At 37.7% G+C, this 27,654-nt stretch overlaps 1 protein-coding gene across 4 annotated transcripts in view; it reads right to left on the reverse strand.

Annotated features, from left to right (window-relative positions):
- MEMO1 (mediator of cell motility 1) overlaps positions 1-27,654 on the reverse strand; it is a 150,568-nt gene that overhangs the window by 20,928 nt on the left and 101,986 nt on the right. For 2 of the 4 annotated variants that reach the window (XM_007971026.3, XM_073022905.1), the window contains one exon: positions 3,222-3,364. The exons of the other annotated variants lie outside the window; for them this stretch is intronic. In XM_007971026.3, coding sequence (XP_007969217.3) covers positions 3,222-3,364 — 143 coding nt within the window. The remainder of the gene's footprint in view (positions 1-3,221; positions 3,365-27,654) is intronic. 4 annotated transcript variants of the gene reach the window in all.

The raw sequence follows: 27,654 nt of genomic DNA on the forward strand, positions 1-27,654 counted from the left end.
GCAGGGTTTCTTTTTGGGGAACTCAAATGAGGGGACTGAAAGAAGGGGGATAATGGAATCTAGGTTCCTGTCTCTCCCTTGACTTACCTCAACTAGAAAGAAAACTTGAGAGTACTTCAGTATGTCTACCTTTATCTCTCTAATGTCTCTTTTCAAGTCTAAATAAAAGCTACAAGGCATCTGAAAGATGAGTATCTTTAAAGTAAAATACATTTAAGAAAATATATCATTTTTATAAAGAACATTGGCTAACAAATAAGGTCAACAAGAAAAATCTTCCAGTTTACATGTAATAATCTGAAATGTCTCTATCACCAAGGTTTTCACTTTACTTTCTGCAACAGGTAGGCACACTATAAAGAGAACCACTGACTAAAAATGAACAATGTAGTCACTGCCAGTAATCTAATAATCAAAACAAAGAAACTTCCACTGTGTGTAGCTGAGTAATTTTTCAAGTGTACTATAATAAATTTTTTTTCCAAAAAAAGTCAGGTATTTATAGAGTGTGTTAAGAGGAAACTCAATGAACCGTTTAAGACCTCTGCATGCATGAGGAACTGAATCCCTCCTATGAAATTATTTAGAAGTCAGTGTTATGATTGCTTCTATATAATAAAAATCAACCCGTATAGTACCTCTTTAAAAAGAAAAAACCATTAAGTATTATCTTCACGAGAAAAAGCTGAATTTTTGAGATGATAATATGGCAGGCTTACTAATTTAGGAAAGATACCCGTCGCCACTACAGTATGAATGTGAGAAACATGAAACTTAATTCTTAAGATAGCTTAACCAATAACTGGTCAATAATTCATATTACTTCAGTAGGCATGCAAAAGAGGAAAATGTATCTTACTTTACAAGAATTACTGTGGTAGTGAAAAGACTATCAATTTTGGAATATTATCTATGTTACACCTTTCACTTATCTCCAGAACCCCAACATATTTCTCAGTAAGAAGTAGCACAGTGCTTTCCATAAACACAAAGAAAACATTTAATGAGTATTATTAATGATGGTGATACTAAAAAATGAACTCTTGAAAAGTTCTATTACTTAAACACCAAACATAAACATAAAAAATGTTTTAGTCTCTAGATAATTCTTACAACTATTATTCATGAGTCTTTAAATTTTTTTGAGCTCTTTTTTGTAACTATCACCTGGAAAGCCTATCTTACAATTTAGATACCAAAATCTCCAAGAAATCAGGAGACAAAACAACCTCAATAATTTTCTAAGAATCTAGGTAGAAGGTAAAACAAATTTATTTTTCTCTCTCAGCCATTGTAGTTACATATAGCAGTGGACTACGCTTTGCTTACTTTAGAATTCTTTATTAATGAGGTAAAAAGGATGATTCCACAGAAAAGAGCAATACGGAAATGTTTACTGACGTTTTACATGAATTTATGTTATGATTGCACAGGTTGCCAACTTAGAGAGAAAGCCCAAGTTCTGAAAAATAATATCAAGGGAACTAATTATTTAAATCAAGTGATTAATAAGAGCCTTAAAAATGAAGGAGGGGTGGGACACTTGCTTCAAGAATTTTAATTTTCAAAACATAAAGCCATGCTTTGTTACCAACACAAATTCACAACATTAAGGAAAATATCCTGTTTTGCAGTAATGATACTTAAGTTTTCAAGATCACTTATTAAATTCCAAAATTCCACAGAAAGGAACTCCTTTTAAGCATCTACCAAGCCTTCAGATCTAAGCAGCGTACTTATATCCATAAAATGTAACTTCTGCCAAAGGTAGCAAACCAGCTAACCAATAAAATCAGTAAATAAAGAACCTTGAATATTAAAAACAGATTTAAAAAAAGAAGAAGACCCCTGAGAGCTTCTCTAGGGGGTTGAAAAGGAAGCACAACTACCTGCATATCCTAAAAATCTGGGTTTCCAACCTCAGCACTGCTGACATTTTGGGCCTGGTAATTCTCTGATGTGGGAGCCATCCTGTGCCATTGTAGGATGTTTATTTAGCAGCTACCCAGGACTCTACTCATTAGATACCAATAGTATTGCCACCTCCAAACCATGTCCCAGTTGTGGTGATCGAAACTGTCTTCAGGAATTTTCAAATGCCCCTCACAGTAAAATCACTCCCAGTTGAGGATAAGTACTTTATGCAAAAAAAAATCTGTACCATTATGAAAGATAGTTCTCTTGAACTGAGATCTCAACTTTGAAAAGGCCATTCAGAGACAGAAGCAAGAGAAAAACACCAGCCCAACCAGGCCAGATAAATGTTGAATTAATTCTGGCAATCAATGGGTAAGACATATAAAATGCCATGGCTCCCTATGTTTCACTGAGGATGTTTTCCTGGCTATTCTAGCATTGTATCTTAAAAATTATGGTCTTACATTTTAGGTTTCCGTATAATCAAAGAAATAACTGATAAATGAACAGATATTGGCATCTTAAACCAATAAATTAATAGGTCAAAGAGATGTCCTAAAAGAAACAAAACTTAGAAATATTCTGGGACAGTAATGGATAAAGGAAAGCAAACTGCATCCAAAGACTGTAAAAGCAACGTTTACTAAAAGAGGAATCCACAAACAGCTCACTTGTCTTATGGTGTATTCACTGTGAAGCATTCTTACTCTTACAATAATCAAAACATCACTCAAGAGTCCTTACCCTCATAAAACATTACCAATGAAGACCACAGTGCTAATAGCCAGTATGTTACAATCTCTGGAGGGTAGCTTTAAACTGATGGCAATTGTGGGCAAAAACTAAGCACCAAAAGGGGGGGGAAAAAAAAAGAAAAAAAAAGACTAATTACAAAAAAGGAAATGTGGAAAAGGACTGGCACAGCACACAGTGCTCTTCTATATCCTAAAGAACACTGGATTTATCCACCAAAACTAACTTCAAAGAATCTACCATACACACCTACTTGGAAATGAGGTTAAAAGATCTTAACTCCTACTACATAAGTATCTAAGCAAGGATGCCTTCACAGTGTGAATCCAATTATACCAGTCGCCTTTGGAAATGTACCCATAATCCACTATTGAAATCTGATCCTTTTTAAAGGATCAAAAGATTTTTTGTTCACTTTTAAACATTGCTGCCAGAAGTAAAACTTTCCAAGGAAAGTGATAAAAAATTGAAAATCAGAGCTTAGAATGAAAAGATACCTTTAACCAGAAGTATATAACATCTACCATGATATGTTAAAATCTAGAACTTACCCCAGTGGCAGAAATCAGAAGAAACCACAAAGAGATTACTAGGATCCGCTAGATATTTACTGAAGAGTTTTCCGAATTCCTGTTCTTTTGACTCACTCAGAGCTCCAACCAGTACAGGAATAATGGTAAACTCATCCTTATGGCTTAAAGAAAACAGAAAAAAAAAAAAAAAAAAAGTCATTTAAGATGCTTAAGAATGAAAGTAGTTCTCCAAATGTGTTGGCATTAGAAAGTGGAATATGTATTAATAGTGGTAAGGACAACATACATAATATTATTGTTGAATTCTTAAAATCCATAAATTAAATGTTTAAAGGGTACGAGGGTACGATTAAAAATATGAGTCATACAGAATACTAAAAATATCCATTTAAACTACAGAAATATATTACTTCTTTAGGTAAACAAAGCTATTTTACTACCAGGTACAATAACATCTCGAAAAATAAAAACAAGCCCATCAGAACAGCACCAACTCAATTCTTCTCACGTACTCATCAAGGCTACAGTCATCTGCCAAATCTTTCTGTGATTATAAAAGAACATTAAACTCTTCCTCGCCTATTTTAATCTATCCTATTATAAAAACCATTTCTGGCACTTGCTCTATAAACCTGCCAAGTGAGACCTACAAAACTTAATCTTGGCTCCCGTAAGATTTATCAACTGCATTTTTACACTTATCCTAATGATCAGATACAAGACAGTCAGAATATACGACTCAAATTTCATTGGCATCTAGGGTAGACAAAGAATTAAAGGAAGTAAGTATTAATTTCTAGCAGCAGAAGAAGACACCACAGCCACCCACAATGTTTATGGCATATCCACAAGTCCCTTTTTCACTCTACAGATTGACAGATTTATGGAAAAGAAACAAAGTAGATTAATAAATACGATGAGCTATAGAAACAGATGTTCATTCAAAACCATTTTTTAAAAATGTTATTGTCATGAAATTTTACTTATATATATTCAATATTATTTATATTTTAAATGATCCCAGATTTGGTATTTTAGAAGCATGAACCATGTTTGTCTGATTTGTTGTTAACAGGACCTTTTTTAAAAAATCACCATTATAATAAATGCTTTTTAATATGATAATCTGGCACTTAACTGATGCAGGACAAACAAAATTCATCAAAGTTTTTAAAAATACTAAGTTTAAATAATCCCCAAATAAATGTTAGCCCAGCTGCATAAAGCTAAAGCACCTCCCCCGTAAGGCCCCCTTACCCTGTCAATTGCGAAATAAACAGATCATACAGATCTCCAGTCCCTCTGCAATGCAGGGGCTTCTTGGGCAGAATCTGCATCTATGGAGTAAGAGAAAAAAAGGAAGCTGGCAGAGGAAGCTGCCACAGGATCTCTTTCTCTAACTGTTACCAGTTTGCTAAATAACTGCCTGACTGAATCCGGCTCTTCCATTAGTTAAGACTAATTGTCAACTGAAAGAAAAGAATCAATTATTCTAACCTCAACTACTACCTACATAAAAAAATACATTAAGATCATCAAAGTGTCTGTGAGTAATTATGATATGATTGGAAAGCAGTTATATGGAGTATAAAGAACAAGGCGAAACCAGAAGAAATGGGTTCAAGTGCTATCCCCACCACATACAACTGTTTAGAGCACAGATAAGTTCCCAAATTGTAAATATATTTCCGTATCTGTAAAATATGGAATCATAATTGCAATACTTACTTCATAAAATTGTTATGAAGTGAAGAACACTATAGGAAAGGTACTTCGTCACAATAGTTGGCTCACTCTGAATAAACAACACGTCTACTCTCCACAAGAGCCATTAATCCCTTCAATTAACCTCAGTTTGAGCTTGCAAATCTATCTATAAGGAGGTATAAAACTCTGTTCTCTGTTGAAACCTAGGACTTGAATTGGGGCTCATTCATCCACCCCTCTGTCATCTGTCTTTTTAAAAAATTACTTGTTCTCTATCTCTACAGACAAATAAGCATGAATTAGAAAAAAGAGCATTTAGCTTTGAAAAGTAATACTACTAGGATTTAAAATCCAAGTTCTGAAGTTGAACTTCCAGTGAAAGAATACAAAATCTTACCCCCAAAAAGCAATTATAAAACTGGATAAAAGCGTCAAAAGCAACCATCTTTGTGCTATGGAAATCAACCAAAGGCAAAACAACAACAACAACAACAAAAATGAGAAGAGCATGTTAATGAAAAACTACAGAACTTCCTGGTAACTACGGTGGAAATCTGGCATCTTATCAGGAGCTACCTCCATCCCCTACCCTAGCTCCACTGAACTATAAGTTCCATCAAGGAACCCGCACATTCATTGCAAAAAGGGGATGACTTTGACTTGGAGCAGAGAGTGGAAAACCCACACTCAGCAGGAAACAGAAAAGCCTGCAGATTGCTTAGTCCGAGATTGCTATTGTTGGGGTGAGCCAAAAACCTGAGGACTAGCTAGAAACTTAATAGAAAGGCACTGGAAATGGCAAAGCCATAGAGAGACATGATAAATTTTCCACACATCCTAAAGAGAGAGCCTATGCCCTCCACACAACACTGGCTGACTAGGAGCCTGCACACATGTACACGGGAGTCCCATAAAGTCCTAAGCTCCACACAAAATGCAGTCTAACTGACAGACTGGCAGCATATGCATGGGGGAAGCTGGAAACCTGAGAGACCTAGCTCTCCACACCCGCCTGGCTAACAGAAAATTTGGGTACATGCACAGGGTCTTAGGTCTAAGACAACATAATAAAAAGTAAAAGAAACAAACATGAAAACAGACTATACTTAGTTGATTTTTTCTTTTAATCAGAAACGGGGTCTCACTATGTTGCCCAGGTTAGCTTCAAACTCTAAGCCCAAGTGATCCTCCCTTCACAGCCTCCATACAATCTCCCAGCAGAAAGTGAAAGCCTTTCTGGCTCAAGGTGTTTAGGTATAGCCTTCAACCAATAATTAGCTAAGCACTAAATTCAGGAATTGCAGGTGGGAACCCTACAAAGCCAAGCTTAAAATTACAAATTAAAAAGTTTTAAAAGCTGGGGAGACACATAAGTAACCACACATAGTGGGAGACACAGATTCTGCAGTTGAAGTCCATGAAAGTTACTAAATAAATAAATAAATACAACCTGCAAGGGAAAAAAATGAATAAAAACCGAATCCAAAGTTACTATAACATACTACACAAAATGTCCAGTTCCAAAAAAAATTATAAGTCATGGAAAGAAACAGCCAACTATGACCCGTATTCGGGGGGGAAAAATAAGCAGCCAGCAGAAGTTGTATCCGAGTAAGAGCAGATATTGGATTTAGCAGACAAAAACTTCAAAAGAGTTATAAATATTATTCAAAGAATTACAGGAAGCCATGCTCAAAGTTATGATGATGTAACTAAAATAGGGAATATCAACAAAGAAATAAATGCAAACTATTAAAAAGAACCAAGTGGAAATTTTAGAGTTGAATAGTAACTGAAATGAGAAATTCAAATGAGTTCACTAGATGGTCTGAAGAGCAGATTTGATATTAAATAGGAAACAGTCTGTGAAATTACAAAAAAAAAACAATCAGAACAGAGAAAAAGAACAGAGCATTGGCGATTTGTAAACAACATCAAGCATATCAGCATGTATATAATCGGAGCTCCAGAAAGGGAACAGTAAAAACATTAGAAGAAGTAACTGCTGAAAATGTTCCAAATTTCATGAAAAAACATTAACCTACAGATCTAAGGAATTCAACAAATCCAAAGTATGATAAGCACAAAGAGATCCTCACCCAGATACATCATAATCAAACAGCTGAAAACAAGACACAAGAAGAAAATCTTGAAAGCAGCCAGAAGCAAGTAACTTCTAACATATAGGAGAGTTTTTTAACAAACGGTACTAGGACAACTGCATATCCATACACCAAAATAAAAATAATAATAATGAACTTGTCTCTTTGCCTCACATCATACAGAAAAATTAATTAAAATTGGATCCTAGAACTATAAGAGCTAAAACTGTAACACTTCTAGAACAGGGGTCAGCAAACATTTTTTGAAAGGGGCCATTAAGTATTTCAAGTTTTCTGGGCGACACAGTATAGAAACTGCGCAAAAGTTCAGGTAGAGAGAAAGCAGGCATAGACAATATGTAAATACAGAAGTATGGCTATGTTTAAATAAAACTTAATTTACAAAAGTAGGCTGTGGGCCAGATGGGGTTCACAGGCTGTAATTTGCTGACTCTTGTTCAAGAAGAAAACAAAGGAGAAAATTTCTATGACCTTGGAGGAGGCAAAGTTTTCTTAAATTTGATACCAGAAACAGAATCTATACAAGAAAAAAAGTTGATAACTGAATTTAACAAAATGAAAAACTTCTGCTCTTAAGAAAATGAAAAGTCAAGTCATACAATAGGAGAAAATATTTGCAAATCATATATCTCATAAAGAATTTGTCTCCATAAATTCTCTTATAACTCAATAAAACAACGAATTACCAAAATAAAAATTGGGTAAAAATGTATGAATATGCAGATGACATTATAGTATATTTAGAAAACCCCATTGTCTCAGCCCAAAATCTCCTTAAGCTGATAAGCAACTTCAGCAAAGTCTCAGGATACAAAATCAATGTGCAAAAAACACAAGCATTCTTATACACCAATAACAGACAAACAGAGAGCCAAATCATGAGTGAACTCCCATTCACGATGACTACAAAGAGAATAAAATACCTAGGAATCCAACTTACAAGGGATGTAAAGGACCTCTTCAAGAAGAACTACACACCACTGCTCAGTGAAACAAAAGAGGACACAAACAAATGGAAGAACATACCATGCTCATGGATAGGAAGAATCAATACTGTGAAAATAGCCATACTGCCCAAGGTAATTTATAGATTCAATGCAATCCCCATTAAGCTACCAATGACTTTCTTCACAGAATTGGAAAAAACTGCTTTAAAGTACATATGGAATCAAAAAAGACCCCGCATTGCCAAGACAATCCTAAGTCAAAAGAACAAAGCTGGAGGCATCACGCTACCTGACTTCAAACTACACTACAAGGCTACAGTAACCAAAACGGCATGGTACTGGTACCAAAACAGAGAGATAGACCAATGGAACAGAACAGAGCCCTCAGAAATAATACCATACATCTACAGCCATCTGATCTTTGACAAACCTGACAAAAACAAGAAATGGGGAAAGGATTCCCTATTTAATAAATGGTGCTGGGAAAATTGGCTAGTCATAAATAGAAAGCTGAAACTAGATCCCTTCCTTACTCCTTATACGAAAATTAATTCAAGACGGATTAGAGACTTAAATGTTAGACCTAAAACCATAAAAACCCTAGAAGAAAACCTAAGGAATACCACTCAGGACATAGGCATGGGCAAGGACTTCATGTCTAAAACACCAAAAGCAATGGCAACAAAAGCCAAAATTGACAAACGGGATCTAATTAAACTAAAGAGCTTCTGCACAGCAAAAGAAACTACCATCAGAGTGAACAGGCAACCTACAGAATGGGAGAAAATTTTTGCAATCTACTCATCTGACAAAGGGCTAATATCCAGAACCTATAAAGAACTCAATCAAATTTACAAGAAAAAAAAAGCCCCATCAAAAAGTGGGCAAAGGATATGAATAGACACTTCTCAAAAGAAGACATTCATAAAGCCAACAGACACATGAAAAAATTCTCATCATCACTCGCCATCAGAGAAAGGCAAATCAAAACCACAATGAGATACCATCTCACACCAGTTAGAATGGCAATCTTTAAAAAATCAGGAAACAACAGGTGCTGGAGAGGATGTGGAGAAATAGAAACACTTTTACACTGTTGGTGGGACTAACTAGTTCAACCATTGTGGAAAACAGTGTGGCGATTCCTCAAGCACCTAGAACTAGAAATACCATGACCCAGCCATCCCATTACTGGGAATATACCCAAAGGATTGTAAGTCATGCTGCTATAAAGACACATGCACACGTATATTTATTGCGGCACTATTCACAATAGCAAAGACTTGGAATCAACCCAGATGTCCATCAGTGACAGATTGGATTAAGAAAATGTAGCACATATACACCATGGAATACTATGCAGCCATAAAAAAGGATGAGTTCGTGTCCTTTGTAGGGACACGGATGTAGTTGGAAACCATCATTCTCAGCAAACTATTGCAAGAACAGAAAACCAAATACCACATGTTCTCACTCATAGGTGGGAATTGAACAATGAGATCACTTGGACACAGGAAGGGGAGCATCACACACAGGGTCCTATTGTGGGGAGGTGGTAGCCGTGAGGGATGGCATTAGGAGATATACCTAATGTAAATGATGAGTTAATGGGTGTAGCACACCAACATGGCACATGTATATATATGCAACAAACCTGCACATTGTGCATATGTACCCTAGAACTTAAAGTATAATAAAAAAAAAAAAGTGGAAAAAAAAAAGAAATGCTTTCTTCCTCCTCCTGGCCTCCTCCTCCCTAATTACTGCCTTCTTTCCTTTCCTCTAAGTTCCCTTGCTCTGGGTCCCTCTGCTCACCAGTCTCAGGAGAAAATTTAAGAAGATATTAAAAGAACAATAAAGGATAAAAAAAAGTATGAATGGATATTTCACAAAAGAAGATACACAAATGGATAATAAGCACATAAAAAGTTGCTCAATGGTTTGTAGTTCTCCTTGAAGAGGTCCTTCACATCCCTTCTAAGTTGGACTCCTAAGTATTTTATTCTCTTTGTAGCAACTGTGAATGGGAGTTCACTCATGATTTGGCTCTCTGTCTACTATTGGTAGATGCTTGTGGTTTTTGCACACAGATTTCATATCCTGAGACTTTGCTGAAGTTGCTTATCAGCCTAAGGAGATTTGGGGCTGAGATGATAGGGTTTTCTAAATATACATTCATGTCATCTGCAGAGACAATTTGACTTCCTCTCTTCCTATTTGAATATATTTTATTTCTTTCTCTTGCCTGACTGCACGGGACAGAACTTCGAATACTATGTTGAATAGGAGTGGTGAGAGGGGGCATACCTGTCTTGTGCCAGTTTTCAAAGGGAATGCTTCCAGCTTTTGCCCATTCAGTATGATACTGGCTGTGGGTCTGTCATAAATAGCCCTTAATATTGTGAGATACATTCCATCAATACTTAATTTATTGAGAGATTTTAGCATGAAGGGGTGTTGAATTTTATCGAAGGCCTTTTCTGCATCTATTGAGACAATCATATGGTTTTGGTCATTGTTTCTGTTTATGTGATGGATTACATTTATCAATCTGCATATGTTGAACCAGGCTTGCATCCCAGGGATGAAGCCCACTTGATCTTGATGGATGAGCTTTTTGATGTGCCACTGGATTTGGTTTGCCAGTATTTTATTGCAGATTTTTGCATCGAAGTTCAGCAGGGATATTGTCCGAAATTTTTCTTTTTTTGTTGTGTCTCTGACAGGTTTTGGTATCAGGATGATGCTGGCCTCATAAAATGAGTTAGGGAGGAGCACCTCTTTTTGCATTGTTTGGAAAAGTTTCAGAAGGAAAGGTACCAGCTCCTCTTTGTACCTCTAGTAGAACTCAGCTGTGAATCCATCTGGTACTGGGCTTTTTGGTTGGTAGGCTATTAATTACTCCCTCAATTTCAGAACTTGTTATTGGTCTTTTTAGGGATTTGACTTCTTCCTGGTTTAGTCTTGGGATGGTGTATGTGTCCAGGAATTTATCCATTTCTTCTAAATTTTCTAGTTTATTTGCATAGAGGTGTTTATAGTATTCTCTGTGGTAGTTTGTATTTCTGTGGGATCAGTGAGTGATATCCCCTTTATCACTTTTTATTGTGTCTCTTTGATTCTTCTCTCTTTTCTTCTTTATTAGTCTGGCTAGCAGTCTATTTTGTTAATCATTTGAAAAAAACAGCTCCTGGATTCATTATTTTTTTGAAGGGTTTTTCATGTCTCTATCTCCTCCAGTTCTGCTCTGATCTTAGTTATTTCTTGTCTTCTGCTAGCTTTTGAATTTGTTTGCTCTTGCTTCTCTAGTTCGTTTAATTGTGAGGTTAGGGTGTCAATTTTAGATCTTTCCCTCTTTCTCCTGTGGGCTTTTAGTGCTATAAATTTCTCTCTAAACACTGCTTTAGCTGTGTCCCAGAGATTCTAGTATGTTGTGACTTTGTTCTCATTGGTTTCAAAGAACTTCTTTATTTCTGCCTTAATTTCGTTATTTACCCAGCAGTCATTCAGGAGCGGGTTGTTCAGTTTCCATGTAGTTGTGTGGTTTTGAGTTTCTTTTTTTTTTTTTTTGAGACGGAGTCTCGCTCTGTCGCCCAGGCTGGAGTGCAGTGGCCGGATCTCAGCTCACTGCAAGCTCCGTCTCCCGGGTTCACGCCATTCTCCTGCCTCAGCCTCCCGAGTAGCTGGGATTACAGGCGCCCGCCAACTCACCCGGCTAGTTTTTTGTATTTTTAGTAGAGACAGGGTTTCACCGTATTAGCCAGGATGGTCTCGATCTCCTGACCTCGTGATCCACCCGTCTCGGCCTCCCAAAGTGCTGGGATTACAGGCTTGAGCCACCGCGCCCGGCCGGTTTTGAGTTTCTTAATCCTGAGTTCTAATCTGATTGCACTGTGATCTGACAGACTGTTTGTTATGATTTATGTTGTTTTGCATTTGCTGGAGAGTGTTTTACTTCCAATTATGTGGTCAATTCTAGAATAAGTGCAATAGGTGCTGAGAAGAATGTATATTCTGTTGATTTGGGGTAGACAGTTCCCCAGATGTCTATTAGGTCTGCTTGGTCCAGAGTTGAGTTCAAGTCCTGAATATCCTTGTTAATTTTCTGTCTCATTGATCTAATATTGATAGTGGGGTGATAAGTCTCTGGCTATTATTGCGTGAGAGTCTAAGTCTCTTCGTAGGTCTCTAAGAACTTGCTTTATGAATCTGGGTGCTCCTATATTGGGTGCATATATATTTAGGAAAGTTATCTCTTCTTGTTGCATTGATCCCTTTGCCATTATGTAATGGCCTTCTTCGTCTTTTTTGACCTTTGTTGGTGTTGGTTTAAAGTCTGTTTTATTAGAGACAAGGGAATAAGAGAAGACACAAACAAATGGAAAAACATCCCATGCTCAAGGATAGGAAGAATCAATACTGTGAAAATAGCCTATCGCCCAAAGTAATTTATAGATTCAATGCTATTCCCATCAAGCTATCATTGACTTTCTTCACAGAATTAGAAAAAAAAAAAATTAAATTTCATGTGGAACCAAAAAAAAGCCCATATAGCTAAGACAATCCTAAGTAAAAAGAACAAAACTAGAAACATCACGCTAGCTGACTTCAAACTATACAACAAGGCTACCGTAACCAAAACAGCATGGTACTGGTACCAAAACAGAGATATAGACCAATGGAACAGAACAGAGACCTCAGAAATAATGCCACACATCTACAACCATCTGTTCTTTCACAAACCTGACAAAAACAAGCAATGGGGAAAGGATTCCCTATTTAATAAATGGCGTTGGGAAAACCGGCTAGCTATATGCAGAAAACTGAAACTGGACCCCTTCCTTATACCTCATACAAAAATTAACTCAAATGGATTGAAAACTTAAATGTAAGACCTAAAACCATAAAAACCCTAGAAGAAAACCTAGGCTATACGATTCAGGACTTAGGCATGGGCAAACACTTCATGACTAAAATGCCAAAAGCAATGGCAACAAAAGCCAAAATTGACAAATGGGATATTTAATTAAACTAAAGAGCTTCTGCATGACAAAAGAAACTATCATCAGAGTAAACAGGCAACCTGCAGAATGGGAGAAAATTTTGCAATCTATCCATCTGACAAAGGGCTAATACCCAGAATCTACAAAGAACTTAAACAAATTTACAAGAAAAAAACAAACAACCACATCAAAAAGTGGGCTAAGGATATGAACAGACACTTCTTAAAAGAAGCCATTTATGCGGCCAAGAAATATATGTAAAAAAGCTCATCATCATTGGTCATTAGAGAAGTGCAAATCAAAACCACAATGAGATACCATCTCACACCAGTTACAATGGTGATCATTAAAAAGTCAACAAACAACAGACGCTGGAGAGGATGTGGAGAAACAGGAACGCTTTTACACTGTTGGTGGGAATATAAATTAGTTCAACCATTGTGGAAGACAGTGTGGCGATTCCTCACGGATCTTGAACTAGAAGTACCATTTGACCCAGCAATCCCATTACTGGGTATATACCCAAAGGATTATAAATCATTCTATCATAAAGACACATGCACACGTATGTTTACTGCAGCACTGCTCACAAGAGCAAAGACTTGGAACCAACCCAAATGTCCATCAATGATAGACTGGATTAAGAAAATGTGGCACATATGCACCATGGAATACTATGCAGAAATAAAAAAGGATGAGTTCATGTCCTTTGCAGGGACATGGATGAAGCTGGAAATCATCATTCTCAGCAAACTAACACACGAATAGAAAACTAAACACTGCATGTTCTCACTCATTAAGTGGGACTTTAACAATGATAACACATGGATGCAGGGAAGGAAACATCACACACTGGGGCCTGTCGGGGAGTGGGGGGCTAGGGGAAGAATAGCATTAGAAGAGATATCTAATGGAGATGACGGGCTGATGGGTGCAGGAAACCACCATGACACGTGTATAACTATGTAACAAACCTGCACATTCTGCACTTGTATCCCAGAATTTAAAGTATAATAATAATAAAAAAGTAGCTCAACAACATTAGCCATTAAGGAGACGCAAATTAACAGCACAATGAGATTATACTAAATGTCTATCAGAATGGCTATAATCAAAAATACTGACGATAACAGATACTGGCCAGGATGTAAAGAAACTGGAAGCCTCATGCACTATTCCTAAAATATAAAATGGTACACTCACTTTGGAAAACACTTTGGTAGTTTCTGAAATAATTAAAACAAAGGCTTATCATATGACCCAACAATTTCCTTTGACATAAAGATGTGTACAAGAATTTTTATAACATTATTCATAATAGCCAAAAACTGGAAATGGTCCAATAGTTTATCAACTGGTAAATGGATAAAATGTGGTATATTCATATAACAGAATAATTATTATTTGGCAATAAAGAAGAATGAGCTGGGCATGGTAGCTCACGCCTGTAACCTTAACACTCTGGGAAGCCGAGATGAGCAGATCACTTTGAGCTCAGGAGTTCAAGACCAACCTAACCAACATGGCGAAACCCTGTCTCTACTAAAAATACAAAAATTAGCTGGGTGTGGTGGCGCACACTCATCATCCCTACTCAGGACGCTGAGGCAGGAGAATCACTTGAACCTGGGAGGCAGAAGTTGCAGTGAGCCAGGATCGCACCACTGCACTCCAGCCTGAGTGACAGAGTGAGACGCTGTCTCAAAAAAAAAAAAAAGAGAATTAACTACTGAGACATGCGACAACAGGGATGAAATCTCAAAAACAGTATGCTAAATGAAAAAGAATAGACTATGTTTTGTACAATTCCATTTATATGAAATTTCCAGAAAATGCAAATCTAGAAACAGAAAGCAAACCAGTGGTTGTCTGAGACTGAGAGTAGGAACAAGGACTGATCTCAAATGTACACCAGGTTGGGTGATGAAAATGTTCTGGCTGAGTGCAGTGGCTCACGCCTGTAATCCCAACACTTTGGGAGGCTGAGGTGGGCAGAATGCCTGAGGTCAGGACTTCAGGACCAGTTTGGCCAACATGGTGAAACCCCATCTCTACTAAAAATACAAAAAAATTAGCCATGCGTGGTGGTGTGTACATGTAATCCCAGCTACTCAGGAGGCTGAGGCATGAGAATCGCTTGAACCCGGGAGGTGGAGGTTGCACTGAACCAAGATCGTGCCACTGCACTCCAGCCTAGCCAACACAGCAAGACTGTCTCAAAAAAAAAAGTTAAATCATTGAGTTGAACTCTTATATGAGTGAATTTTAGTGTGTAAATCATACCTCAATAAAGCTGTTGCAGAAAAAAGAAAAAGAAAATCCACCCCTGCCACTCACAAGTTGCTACCTACAGCATATTACTATCCTAAGTCTCAATTTTGTCATCTGAAAAAAAACCAGAAAAAACAGAGTTAATAATACCTCACCAGGTTCTTGTTAATTCTTTAGTAATATAGAGGAACCTTTTAGCCCTTCTTTTTTTGTCTTATAGCTTAAACCATGCTGCAGGAAATTTACCAATCCAAGATAAAATAACTGAAATCCAAGAACCCTTTTTTTTTTTTTTAAAAGACACAGGATCTTGCTCTGTCACCCAGGCTAGAGTGCATTGGTACCATCACAGCTCACTGCAGCCTCAAACTCCTGGAGCCCCTCACTTTAAAACAAAAACAGAAACACTGTATTACCAATGCTCTTACTAAAACAGACTATGAAAATTCTAAATTCTAATTCTAACATAAAAAGATGAATTCTAATAAAAATAATACAAGCAATAAGAAAACATTATCATTTAAAGTGGTTTATTAATTTGTGGTATATAATCAAAATCTTAAAATTTTAAATGTTTAAATATTGACAAATTTATTAAATATACAAATATTTACATATTTATGAAATACACAAATACTTATTTGCTTAATCTTCCCCTGCCATTAATTTGAACGTTTCTCCTCTGTATGACATTGATGAATATGCAAGTCTTCCTTCCTATACAAATTCTTCCAGTTTCCTAATGAGTCTAGAAGCAGTCCCAATTTCTTAAGATGTGAGGAGAATTAAACTAACTGTAACAACAACTACAATTAGCCAGTCAGAAGGGACATGATCCTCATCCCTAAGGTGCCAAGGCTGTTGTCATAGTAATACCACTGTGATTTATTCTCCTCTCCCTTTTCAGTTTGAAAATACTCAAAGAAAAAAACAGGGCAGGGGGGGATGACAAAAAGTTATGTAGGTAAATACAAAAAATCTGTACTCTAATATATTCTATTCCTCTCAAATGTCTTTTGCTACCTCCTCTTTATGCTTTTCATGGTCATAGAAACTGAAACTATTCCATTACCACCAACAAAGAATGATTTCCTGTTATTCCAGAGCTCATCCATGTTCTATGAGTCTTAAAAATGCTCTCCTGCTGATAGGAGATAAGGTAATACTCGAAGGGAATCAACATACAGAAAAAGGAGAAACTGAGAAACATAAAGAAAAGTTACACTTGCTCTAAAAACCTCATAAATGCTCTAAAACCAAAAATAAAAAAAATTAACTGTAAGACATATGCAAAAATATACAAATAACTGTAAATATAAAAGTCACAGAATAAGAAAACACTAGAAAAATGCCACTGCTCTTGTGACTGTCATTAAACTGGGCAGAGGAAGAGAATCTCTGGCGTCTTTTTATTCTACGTCCAGAGTGGAGGCATTCCATTCCTTAAAGACTACCTATATAAAAGCAGATCTACTTTTCTCTATTTCTAATATTTGAAGATCTTCATTGAGGCCACATCAGAAAGGAAAGTAAAAATCTTAAGATCTAGTGAAAACTAAGCTATAATAAAGGTTAAGATGGCATTTCAGAGAGTCAAAAATCCAGAATGGCAATATGCCAGCCTGTAACTGGGAAAGAGGCATAGGAGCTTTACATGAGAGTTAATATAGCAGGCCTGATGCTACCGTCTTTAGAAGGGCCTGTGTGTTAAGACTGGTCCTTGGTTGGCATCTGGGAACTTGCTTTTTAGAATATTCCTTATGCTGATAAGGCTGTTTTACCCACTTGGGACACTGAATTCTGCTATACCAGCTTGCTGAGATTGTTTGTAAACAAGGTGATTACATATAGTAAACACTTTACTTCTGAGAGCCTGGAATTTTGGTAGCTGTGGCTAGCTACACAGGCAGAGTGCCTACATGACCAGTCCCCAGTAAAAATCCTGGATTTTGAATCTTAAAGCAGTCTTCCTTGGGCAGAAATACTATGTACTTTCTATGTAGCCCACCTCTACAGAAGGCAGAACAGTAGACACCTGTAACTGGATTCTAGAGCACACAACCTAGATCCCTCACATGTGCAGTTCACAGTAGGGTTCACACTCCTATGACAACCTAATGCTGCTGCAGATCTCACAGGAGGCAGAACTCAGGTGGTAATGCTCGCTGGCCCACCATTCACCTCCCACTGCACAGTCCAGTTCCTAATAGGCCACAGACCAGTTGGGGACCCCTGCTCTGGAGAATCACCAAATGTGAGGGTGGTCATGAAAGTTTCAAACAGGTGTCAAAGGCAAAGTGATACAAAAGAATCATAACTGCAGTTTTAAAGAGTCCTATAAGGCAGAACTTCTCTCATCTTTTTCTCTTGGTCAAATTCACTTTCAGACCAAAGACACATGCATATAGAATTTAAGCAGAATACTGCAATTCATGTAAGAAAAAATAAACTACAGAGATCCAGAAAACAGGCTGGGTGCAGTGGCTCATGCCTGTAATCTCAGCACTTTGGGAGGCCAAGGTGGGCAGATTCCTTGAGTCCAGGAGTTCAAGAAAAGCTTGGGCAACATGGAAAAACCCCATCTCTGCAAAAAATATAAAAATTGGCCGGGGGTGGGGGTGCACACCTGCAGTCCCAGCTATTTGGGAGGCTGAGGTGGGAGGATCACTCGAGCCTGGGAGGTGGAGGCTGCGGTGAGCTGTGAGCATGCCACTGGACTCCAGCCTGGGTGACAGAGTGAAATCCTGTCTCCATAAAGAAAAAAAAAAGATCCAGAAAACATCAGAGGCAGAGAACTGGGGAAAGAGGTAGAGGATAGGGGAAGAAGAAGGGTAAGCTAGCTGTCAATGACTTAACTAAAATTAACATTTAAGTCATTATAAATCTTTACTGTTTGATCAGTTAAATGAAAACAATGAAATTCCCAAAATTAATTTTTAAATCTTTCGAAATTTCCATTTAAATAGGCATGATGATAAGAAAGGTTTTCTAAGAAAGGGCATACTTCAGGTACTAGAGAGCCATTCTAAACTCTATTTTTAAAACTCAACCATTTGAAGCTACTATGAAGCAAAACAATCTTAGAAACTGGTCAAGTTTGCTGTCAGAATCATAGAGAAACTCCTGTATGTTTTTAAAAACAAGTCAACATTTCCATACCCTACATTCTCTTAAACTTACACTCATTTCTGGCTTTAGCATTTCTGATAATGGCAATATCATGAGCCCTTGAACTTCATATTCTCTTCAATTTATATCAACTTTCTCACATAGGAATATTTCTATCTGCATAGAATTATGTGTAGAATTCTCATGATTCTAACCCTTAAACATCTCCCACATCTGCTCAGCGTGTTACCCCACCTGCCACTGCCTTGGTTCGAAGCCCCCATGATTTTTTTACTACACTATTTATTTCTTCCAACTCCAATCCATCCTTTCATATTGCCATCACACCTTCAAGGAGAGCTATTCTTTTTTTTTTTTATTTTTTTGAGACGGAGTCTCACTCGCACCGTCACCCGGGCTGGAGCGCAATGGTGCAATCTCGGGCACTGCAACCTTTGCCTCCCAGGTTCATAAGATTCTCCTGCCTCAGCCTCCCGAGTAGCTGGGATACAGACACTTACCCACACCCAGCTAATTTTTTGTATCTTTAGTAGAGATGGGGTTTTACTATGTTGGCCAGACTGGTCTCGAACTCCTGACCTCGTGATCTGCCCACCTCAGCCTCCCAAAGTGCTGGGATTACTGGCGTGAGCCACCGCACCCGATCAAGGAGTGCTATTCTTTTTTTTGAGAGAGAGTCTCGCCCTGTTGCCCAGGCTGGAGTGCCATGGCACAATCTCGGCTCACCGCAACCTCTGCCTCCTAACTTCAAGCGATTCTCCTGCCTCAGCCTCCCAGGTAGCTTGGATTACACGTGGGTGCCACCAAGCCTGCCTAATTTTCTGTATCTTTAGTAGAGACAGGGTTTCCCCATGTTGGCCAGGATGGTCTCAAACTCCTGACCTCGTGATCTGCCCACCATGGCCTCCCAAAGTGCTAGGATTACAGACTTGAGCCACCGCGCCTGGCCTAGGAGTGCTATTCTTATTCAGTCCAAATCATCACCCCTTCCCTTGCTAAGAACATTTTATTAGCTCTGTACCAGGCACAGAATAAAATACAAGTATTTTACAATGGCATTCAATTCCATCCATAATCTGGTTCTAATCTATTTTCCAATTCTCTAATCCTGCCCCTCTTACACTATATCTCTATAAGTCAGCTACTCAAATGCCTCCAGCCCCAGGATGGTGTTACATATGTGTGAAAAGGTAGACAAGGTGTAAGATAATAGGGAATGGCAGGACCAATATTTAACTATAAATATCTGCATAAAAATTTTTTTCCTAACTATGCAAACCAAACAAAAACCATCTACAAACAGACCTCGGTTACTACCCAAGCCTTTTACAACTCCTGCAAGTTAAGCCAAATAGTTTCCTGCTATTAAAAATAAGCCCTAGGCTGGGCGCAGTGGCTCAAGCCTGTAATCCCAGCACTTTGGGAGGCCGTGACGGGCAGATCATGAGGTCAGGAGATCGAGACCATTCTGGCTAACATGGTGAAACCTCGTCTCTACTACAAAAATACAAAAAAACTAGCCGGGAGAGGTGGCGGATGCCTGTAGTCCCAGCTACTCGGGAGGCTGAGGCAGGAGAATGGCGTGAACCCGGGAGGCGGAGCTTGCAGTGAGTCGAGATCCGGCCACTGTACTCCAGCCTGGGTGACAGAGCGAGGCTCTTGTCTCAAGGAAAAAAAAGAAAGAAAAAAATAAATAAAAAAATAAGCTCTGGGCTATCCTACTCCTAAATACTTTGTATGTACATAACTCCCTTTCTCATGAAAACCTTACACCCAATCCCATGAAAATTGTAGGCACCTTCAAAATCCATTCAAATGCCACCCCCTTAATGAAGCCTTCTCTGTGCTTCCCTAACTCAACTACTACCTCTTTCCTCCCAAATCCCTACTCTCTGCTCCTGTAACTCTTTAATTACACTTACTACATTTTGAATTATATTATAATCATTTATATACATTTCTTATCTCTTCTACCAGGCTAAAAGATGAGAAAACAAACAGGTGTTTCTTTATTTTTGTATTCTTCATCCTTAAACAAAGATTAGTACCATTAGGTACATCTATTATATTTGAAAAATTCAGTTTAACCAAAATTTTAAAAATCTTAAAATGTTGACAGTAAATGTTATCTTAAAAACAACCCAATTTTTATAAAACATAACTAGTAAGTCTGGGGACAGTGGCTCACATCTGTAATCCCAGCACTTTAGGAAGCTGAGGCAGGCAGATCACTATGAGCCCAGGAGTTCAAGACCAGACTGGGCAACATGGCGAAACCCCGTCTCTACAAAAAATACAAAAATTAGCCAGGTGTGGTGGTGTGCACCTGTGTTCCCAGCTATTTGGGATGCTGAGGTAGGAAGATCTCTTGAGCCCGGGAGGTGGAGGTTGTGGTGAGCTGAGAGCGCACCACTGCACTCCAGTCTGAGCAGGACCCTGTCTACACACACACACACACACACACATACACATACAACTTGTACAACTAGTAAAACAGAAAAGATGAAAAATTACCATTTGGGAGCCAAAATGAGTTTCATTAACCTGTTTGTTTACTCCCACATATAAAATGCATTATTCTTAATCTGTGTTTAAGACAGGCATCAGAGTCTCTTATTCTGTGTATTCTTCAGAAGGAGGTACAGTTAAATGGTAAAAAAAATTCTTTTTACAACCACCACAAAATAGCAAATTTTAAATAGTGAAATTAGAGCTATAAACTGGTATAATTCCTTTAACATGGTACTTGGGCCATTCAATAATTCATTTAGAGGAGTTTTCTTTAAGAAAATGAAAGAAGCTCAGATTTGTAAATGTCTACCTTTTTTTCCTAAACATTCTTGACCCTTGACCCGCTCTTCCTAACTCCAGCCCTACCCACACAGTGCTTAAAGTGACTGTCTACAGAATGCACTGAATCTTTCTTAAGAATGAAAATAGGTAGTGATATAAACAGGTGCTAGTTAAGATTTCAGGAAACTTCAGACTTCCTCCCATATGGTGAGAGTAAAAAAACAATGAAAGAGATTTCCAGTTTCTGATCTAACATGTAAAGATTTTAGAAGGTATTACTCTTATCTTAACAGAACAAAACACTAAATTAAAAACCAATAACTCTTATCAGATCTATCTGAGAATTGAGGTGACAGAGCAAACCAATGCCCCAAAAACTGGAAGTGTAGACAGAATCAGAGAATCTTAAACCACCCTTGGAGCTAGCAGGAATACTTAAAGGGTAATGAACTAATTGCTGGAGACTAAATGTGGACTACCCTGAGACATACAAACTCCTGAGAGCCAAGGCATCAAGCTGTAGAAGGCTTTATGAAAGTTTTACTTCCAAGGGCCCCAACAAATACCTGCTTCACTGAGTATTCTGTCCTCTTTACAAAAATGCCTAACTGCAAGAGAAACTATTTCACCAGTGCCTAACAAAATTGGGCCTTACAAGAGTTTCACAAACGTGGAGTAAAAGTAATACCCAAATCCAGCCCCTCCAGTCTTCTTGTCTGACCTGAAGTGGGGGAAAATCTGAGAAGAACTTGTTAAATCACAGACCAGTGTCACAGGCTCACCAAAAGAATGACAACTGATCACAGAATTATAGAATGTGTCTCCTTTCCTCATCTTACCACTACATCAACAGGGCACCTGTATAATAACAGGGGAAGGTAACTGAAAGAAATGCAGGACTTGGACCTTATCTAACAAGTCTCTTAACAAATTGGGTGTAGAAGGAACATACTTCAACATGATAAAGACCACATATGACAAACCCACAGCTAATACCACAATGAACAGGGAAAAACTGAAAGCCTTTCCACTAAGTTCTGGAACAAGATAAGGATGCCCACTTTCACCACTTCTATTCAACACAGTACTGGAAGACCTAGCCAGAGCAATTAGTCAAGAGAAGAAATAAAGGGCATCCAAATGTAAAGGAAAAAGTCAAATTATCCTTGTTTGCAGAAGACATGGTCTTACATTTAGAAAAACCTGAAGTCTCCACCAAAAAACCCTAAGATCTGATAAACAAATTCAGTAAAATTGCAGGATACAAAATCAACATAGAAAAATCAGTAGCATTTCTACATACAAACAGCGATCAAACTGAAAAATCAAGAAAGCAATCCCATCTACAATAACTACCAAAAACAAAACAAAATACCTAGGAATAAATTTAGCCAAAGAAGTGAAAGAGCTATACAAGGAAAATTTTGAAACACTGATGAAAGGAATTGAAGAGGACATAAAATACTGGATAGATATCCCATGTTCAGGGATTGGAAGAACTAAAACTGTTTAAATGTCCATACTACCCAACATAACTTACATATTTAATGAAATCCCTACCAAAATACCAAAGACATTCTTCAAAGAAATTTTTTTTTAATCCTAAAATTTATAAAAGTTGTAACACACATAAAATGTGAATACCAGAAGGAGAAAAAGAAATACAGTAATTACTGAGAAGTTTCCAAAATTAATGACAGATACTAAACCACAAATCCAGGAAGCTCAGAGAACTCCAAGAAGGATAAATACCAAGAAACTGACACTTAGGTGTCAATTTATATTAAAACTGCAAAAAACCAAAGACAAACAAAAGATCTGGAAAGCAACCAGAGGACAAAAACACTTTACCTATAGAGAAGCATGGATAAAAATGATAAGAATTATGTACAATTTCTCTTCAGAAACCATGCAAGAAGTGATAAAATAAAGTGCTGACGGCGAAAGAAAAAAACTCACTAATTTAGAATTCTATATCCAGGAAAAATTTCTTTCAAAATTAAAGAAGAAATAAAGCTTTTGTCAGTCTAACAAAAATTGAGGGAGTTTGTCAATTTAGACATTAGATCTGCCTTGCAAGAAATGTTAAAAGAAGTCCTTCAGAGAAGAACAAGGATACAGGTCAGAAAATTGGATCTACATAAAGCAAGCAAGTACGTCAGAGAAAGAATAAATGAGGGTAAAATAAAATCTTTCATTTCATTTTTTTTTTTATTCTTAATTGATCTAACAAATAATTTGTTCAAATAAATAAAAGGAGCAATGTATTTGATGATTACACTTATGGATAAGTGAAACAAATGACAGTGTTGTCATAAGGGACAGGATGGAGAAATTAGGAAGACTCTTAGATGATGCTTCTACTACCCATGAAGCAGTACAGTGTTATTTAAAAGTTGTTAGCCAGGTGCAATGGCTCCTGCCTATAATCCCAGTACTTTGAGAGGACAAGACAGGAGGATCACTTGAGCCCCTGAGTTCAAGTCCAGCCTGGGCAAGATAGTGAGACCCTGTCTCTACAAAAAATTTTAAAATTAGCCAGGCATGGTGGTGCATGTCTGTAGTCCCAGCTACTCGAGAGGGTGAGGTGGGAGGATCCCTTCAGCCCAGGAGGTGGAAGTTGCAGTAAGCCAAGATTGTGCGCCACTGCACTCCAGCCTAAATAACAGAGTGAGACCCTGTCTCAAAAAAATAAAAAATAAAGTTGTAAACTTGTTGTAAATGTATGCTGCAAACTCCATGGCAAAAACTAAAAGACAGTAATAAAAACGGTATAAACATATATATGTATAAATGATATGCTGAGAGGAAAAAATTATAGTCATATAAAATGCACAATTAAAACCAGAGAGGACAGGAAAAAAAGTGGTAGACAAAAAAATGAAAAAAAAAGGAGAATAATGACAATGATTAGAAAAGGGTAATAAGTAAGGTAGATATTAATTCAACATAGCAGCAGTCCTTCAGGAGGTGGAATGGATAAGCAAACTATGGTACATCCACAAAATGAAATACTATTCAGTGATAAAGAGAAGTAAGATACCAAGCTCTAAAAAGACATGGAGGAATCTTGAAGATATATTGCTAAATGAAAGCCAATTTGAAAGGCTATATACTGCATGATTCCCAACTGTAGGACATTCAAGAAAATGCAAATCTATTGAGACAGCAAACTGATCAGCAGTTACTAGGCACATGGGGAGAGGGGAGAAGAAGGCAATGAATAGGTGAAGCACTGGTTTTTAGGGCACTGAAACCATTCTGTATGGTATTATAACAACAGAGACATAATAGGCATTTGGCAAAAACCATAAGAGTATCCAACACAAAGAGTGAATCCTAATTAAACTATGGACTTTAGTTAACATAATAATGTATTGATATTGGTTCATCAATCGTAACAAATGTACTATACTAATTCAAGATGTTAAGAACAGGAAAAACTGCTTAGGTAGGAGTAGTATTTAATGCCATATAAAAACATCTAATGTAGCATTCTCACTTAGGGAACTCAAAAATATAATCGATATGGATAAACATAACAGATGAACATAACTAGACCTCCCAGGCTGAAGTAATCCTCCCACCTCAATCTCCCAAGAGGCTGGGACCACAGGTATGTGCCACCTCGTCCAATTATTTTTTTACTTTTTGGAGAAAGGGGACTCATTTTGTTGCCCAGGCTGGTCTCGAACTCCTGGGTTCAAGAAATCCTCCTGCCTCAGCCTCCCAAAGTGCTGAGATTACAGGTCTCATGAGCCACCACACCCAGCCTAATGCTGTTAATTTTAGAAGATACTAATTTTTTCCAGATGATTTCTATATATCCTAACTGAAACCTAATTGAACCTCCCTCAAGAGCAATTATAAAAAGCAATTATAGGCTGGGAGTGGTGGGTCATGCCTGTAATCCTAGCACTTTGGGAGGCCGAGGGCAGGTGGATCACTTGAGGTCAGGAGTTCAAGACCAGCCTGGCCAACATGGTGAAACCCTGTCTCTACTAAAAATACAAAAAAATTAGCTGGGCGCGGTGGTGGGCACCTATAATCCCAGCTACTTGGGAAGCTAAGGCAGGAGAATCGCTTGAACCTGGGAGGTGGAGGTTGCAGCAGGCCGAGGTTGTGCCACTGCACTCTAGCCTGGGCGATGGAGCGAGACTCTGCCTCAAGAAAAAAAAAAATTACAAAAATTAGCTGGGCATGGTGGCACATGCCTGTAATCCCAGCCACTGGGGAGGCTGAGGCAAGAGAATCACCTGAACCCAGGAGGCAGAGGTTGCAGTAAGCCAAGATCATGCATGCCATTTGCACTCCAGCCTGGGGAACAAGAGTGAAACTCTGTCTCAAAAAAAAAAAGCAATTATAATAGTAAAATTTATTATGCATTTCAATATTAAAGATAATATATGGTGACATACAAAAGAAAAAGTAATCATAAGAAAAAAAATTTTAATATATGCATAAAAAGAACAAAGTGCGTAAGATATGATCTCGTTTATATGTTTTAACTCAAACATAAATGTGTATGTATAAATTTTACATAATACACAAACTTACATACGCTAAAATATACGTTAGTGTATGCATAAAAACCTTTACTGGCAGTAAACACTGGCTGAGTAGAACCAGAGTCTTCCACCATTCATTTTGTACTTCTTGATTCTGTTTACATTTTCTAACCATGTACATATATTTTTTATGTCAGCAGAGTTAACTGAGCAATGAGATTGTGAGTCATTTTATGTTTTCTCCTTTAGACTACTATTTTTTTAAAAAGCTCTAATGAATATAATTTTTAAATCTATTACAAACATGCAGCCAGGCGCGGTGGCTCATGCCTGTAATCCCAGCACTTTGGGAGGCCGAGGCGGGCAGATCACGAGGTCAAGAGACGGAGACCATCTTGGCCAACATGGTGAAACACCTTCTCTACTAAAAATACAAAAATTAGCTGGGCATGGTGGCAGGCGCCTGTAATCCCAGCTACTCGGGAGGCTGAGGCAGGAGAATCACTTGAATCCAGGAGGCAGAGGTTGCAGTGAGCCAAGATCATGCCACTGCACTCCAGCCTGGTGACAGAGCAAGACTCTACCTCAAAAAAAAAAAAAAAAAAAAAAGCAGAAATTTAAATAATACCTTAGACATCTATTTTTTTTTAAATACATAATGTGGTTTATAATAGTGAAAAATGGGGGGAAAGCTTAAAAGTTAAATGGTCAAGAATTGATTGAAGTATTACAAGCATCTTTGCCTAGAAAGTCTTATGTATAGCCAATAAACTGAAGTAAAAAAATGACAGGAAAATACCTTCATGACAAGAAAAGCAGTTTAAAAAAAGAATATTTGTAGCCAAAGATGATCAAGAGTTTATTTTTTGAAAATTAAAAAAATGTAATTTCTTTTTTAAAAAGAACATTTGATCCACTTTTTGGAAAAACAAAGTATTGAAAATGGCAAGACAGTTATTAATTCATTCAACAATTATTGAAATATTTTTGTGTACCAGGTACTGTGCAATGCATAGCAGATACACTGAAGACTAGCTGCTCCTGGGAGAAAACACTATGGAACTACTATGGAAGGGACACAGACTTATATACAAATAATCCCTCAACTACTTAACCACAGTTTCTATAAATCTAATCACCAAAAATTCTTTCCACATCTCAATTCTCAATGTCACTCCTCCCATCAAAAGTAGCATCCGTAGTTCCCTCTCCTTGAATTTAGCCTTATGATGCGCTTTGGCCAGCAGAATGAGGCATAAGTGATGCTGTGCCAGTTCTAGACTTCGATATTAAGAGAGCTGGAAATTTCTTATTTTGCTCAATTGCTATCCTGCTAGAGAGGATTCACCATGTGAACTGAGAAGTCCTGAAGGGTGAGTGTAAACAGGCACTGACAGAAGAGAACCAAGATGAAAACTGATGTGCCTCAAGAAGACAACCAGCACCACGGCCCCAGAGAGGAAGCTAGGGCATCTTGGAGTCTTTAGCCTACGTCGACCTGCCTCAACTGGTAGTAGATGAAACAGAGACAAATTGTCTCCACTAACCCAACCAAATTTCCAAACTATACAATCATTTAAGTGAAAAACTACACATTTGTGGGACCTAAAAATCAAAACGATTGAATTCACAGACATGGAGAGTAGAAGGATGGTTACCAGAGACTGGAAAGAATAGTGGAGGGCTAGAGGGTAGGTGGGGATGGTTAACGGATACAAAATAAAATAGAATGAATAAGACCTAGTATTTGGTAGCACAACAGGGTGACTATAGTCGATAACTCAATTGTACATTTTTAAGTAACTAAAAGAATATAACTGGATTGCCTGTAACACTAAGGATAAATGCTTTAAGTGATTAATACCCCATTCTCCATGATGTGATTATTTTACACCGCATGACTGTATCAAAACTTCTCATGTACCCCATCTATACACCATGCACCCAAAAAATCAAAAGTTTGTTTTTGA

This window comes from Chlorocebus sabaeus, chromosome 14 (genome assembly GCF_047675955.1).
Source record: "Chlorocebus sabaeus isolate Y175 chromosome 14, mChlSab1.0.hap1, whole genome shotgun sequence".
NCBI lineage: Eukaryota > Metazoa > Chordata > Mammalia > Primates > Cercopithecidae > Chlorocebus > Chlorocebus sabaeus.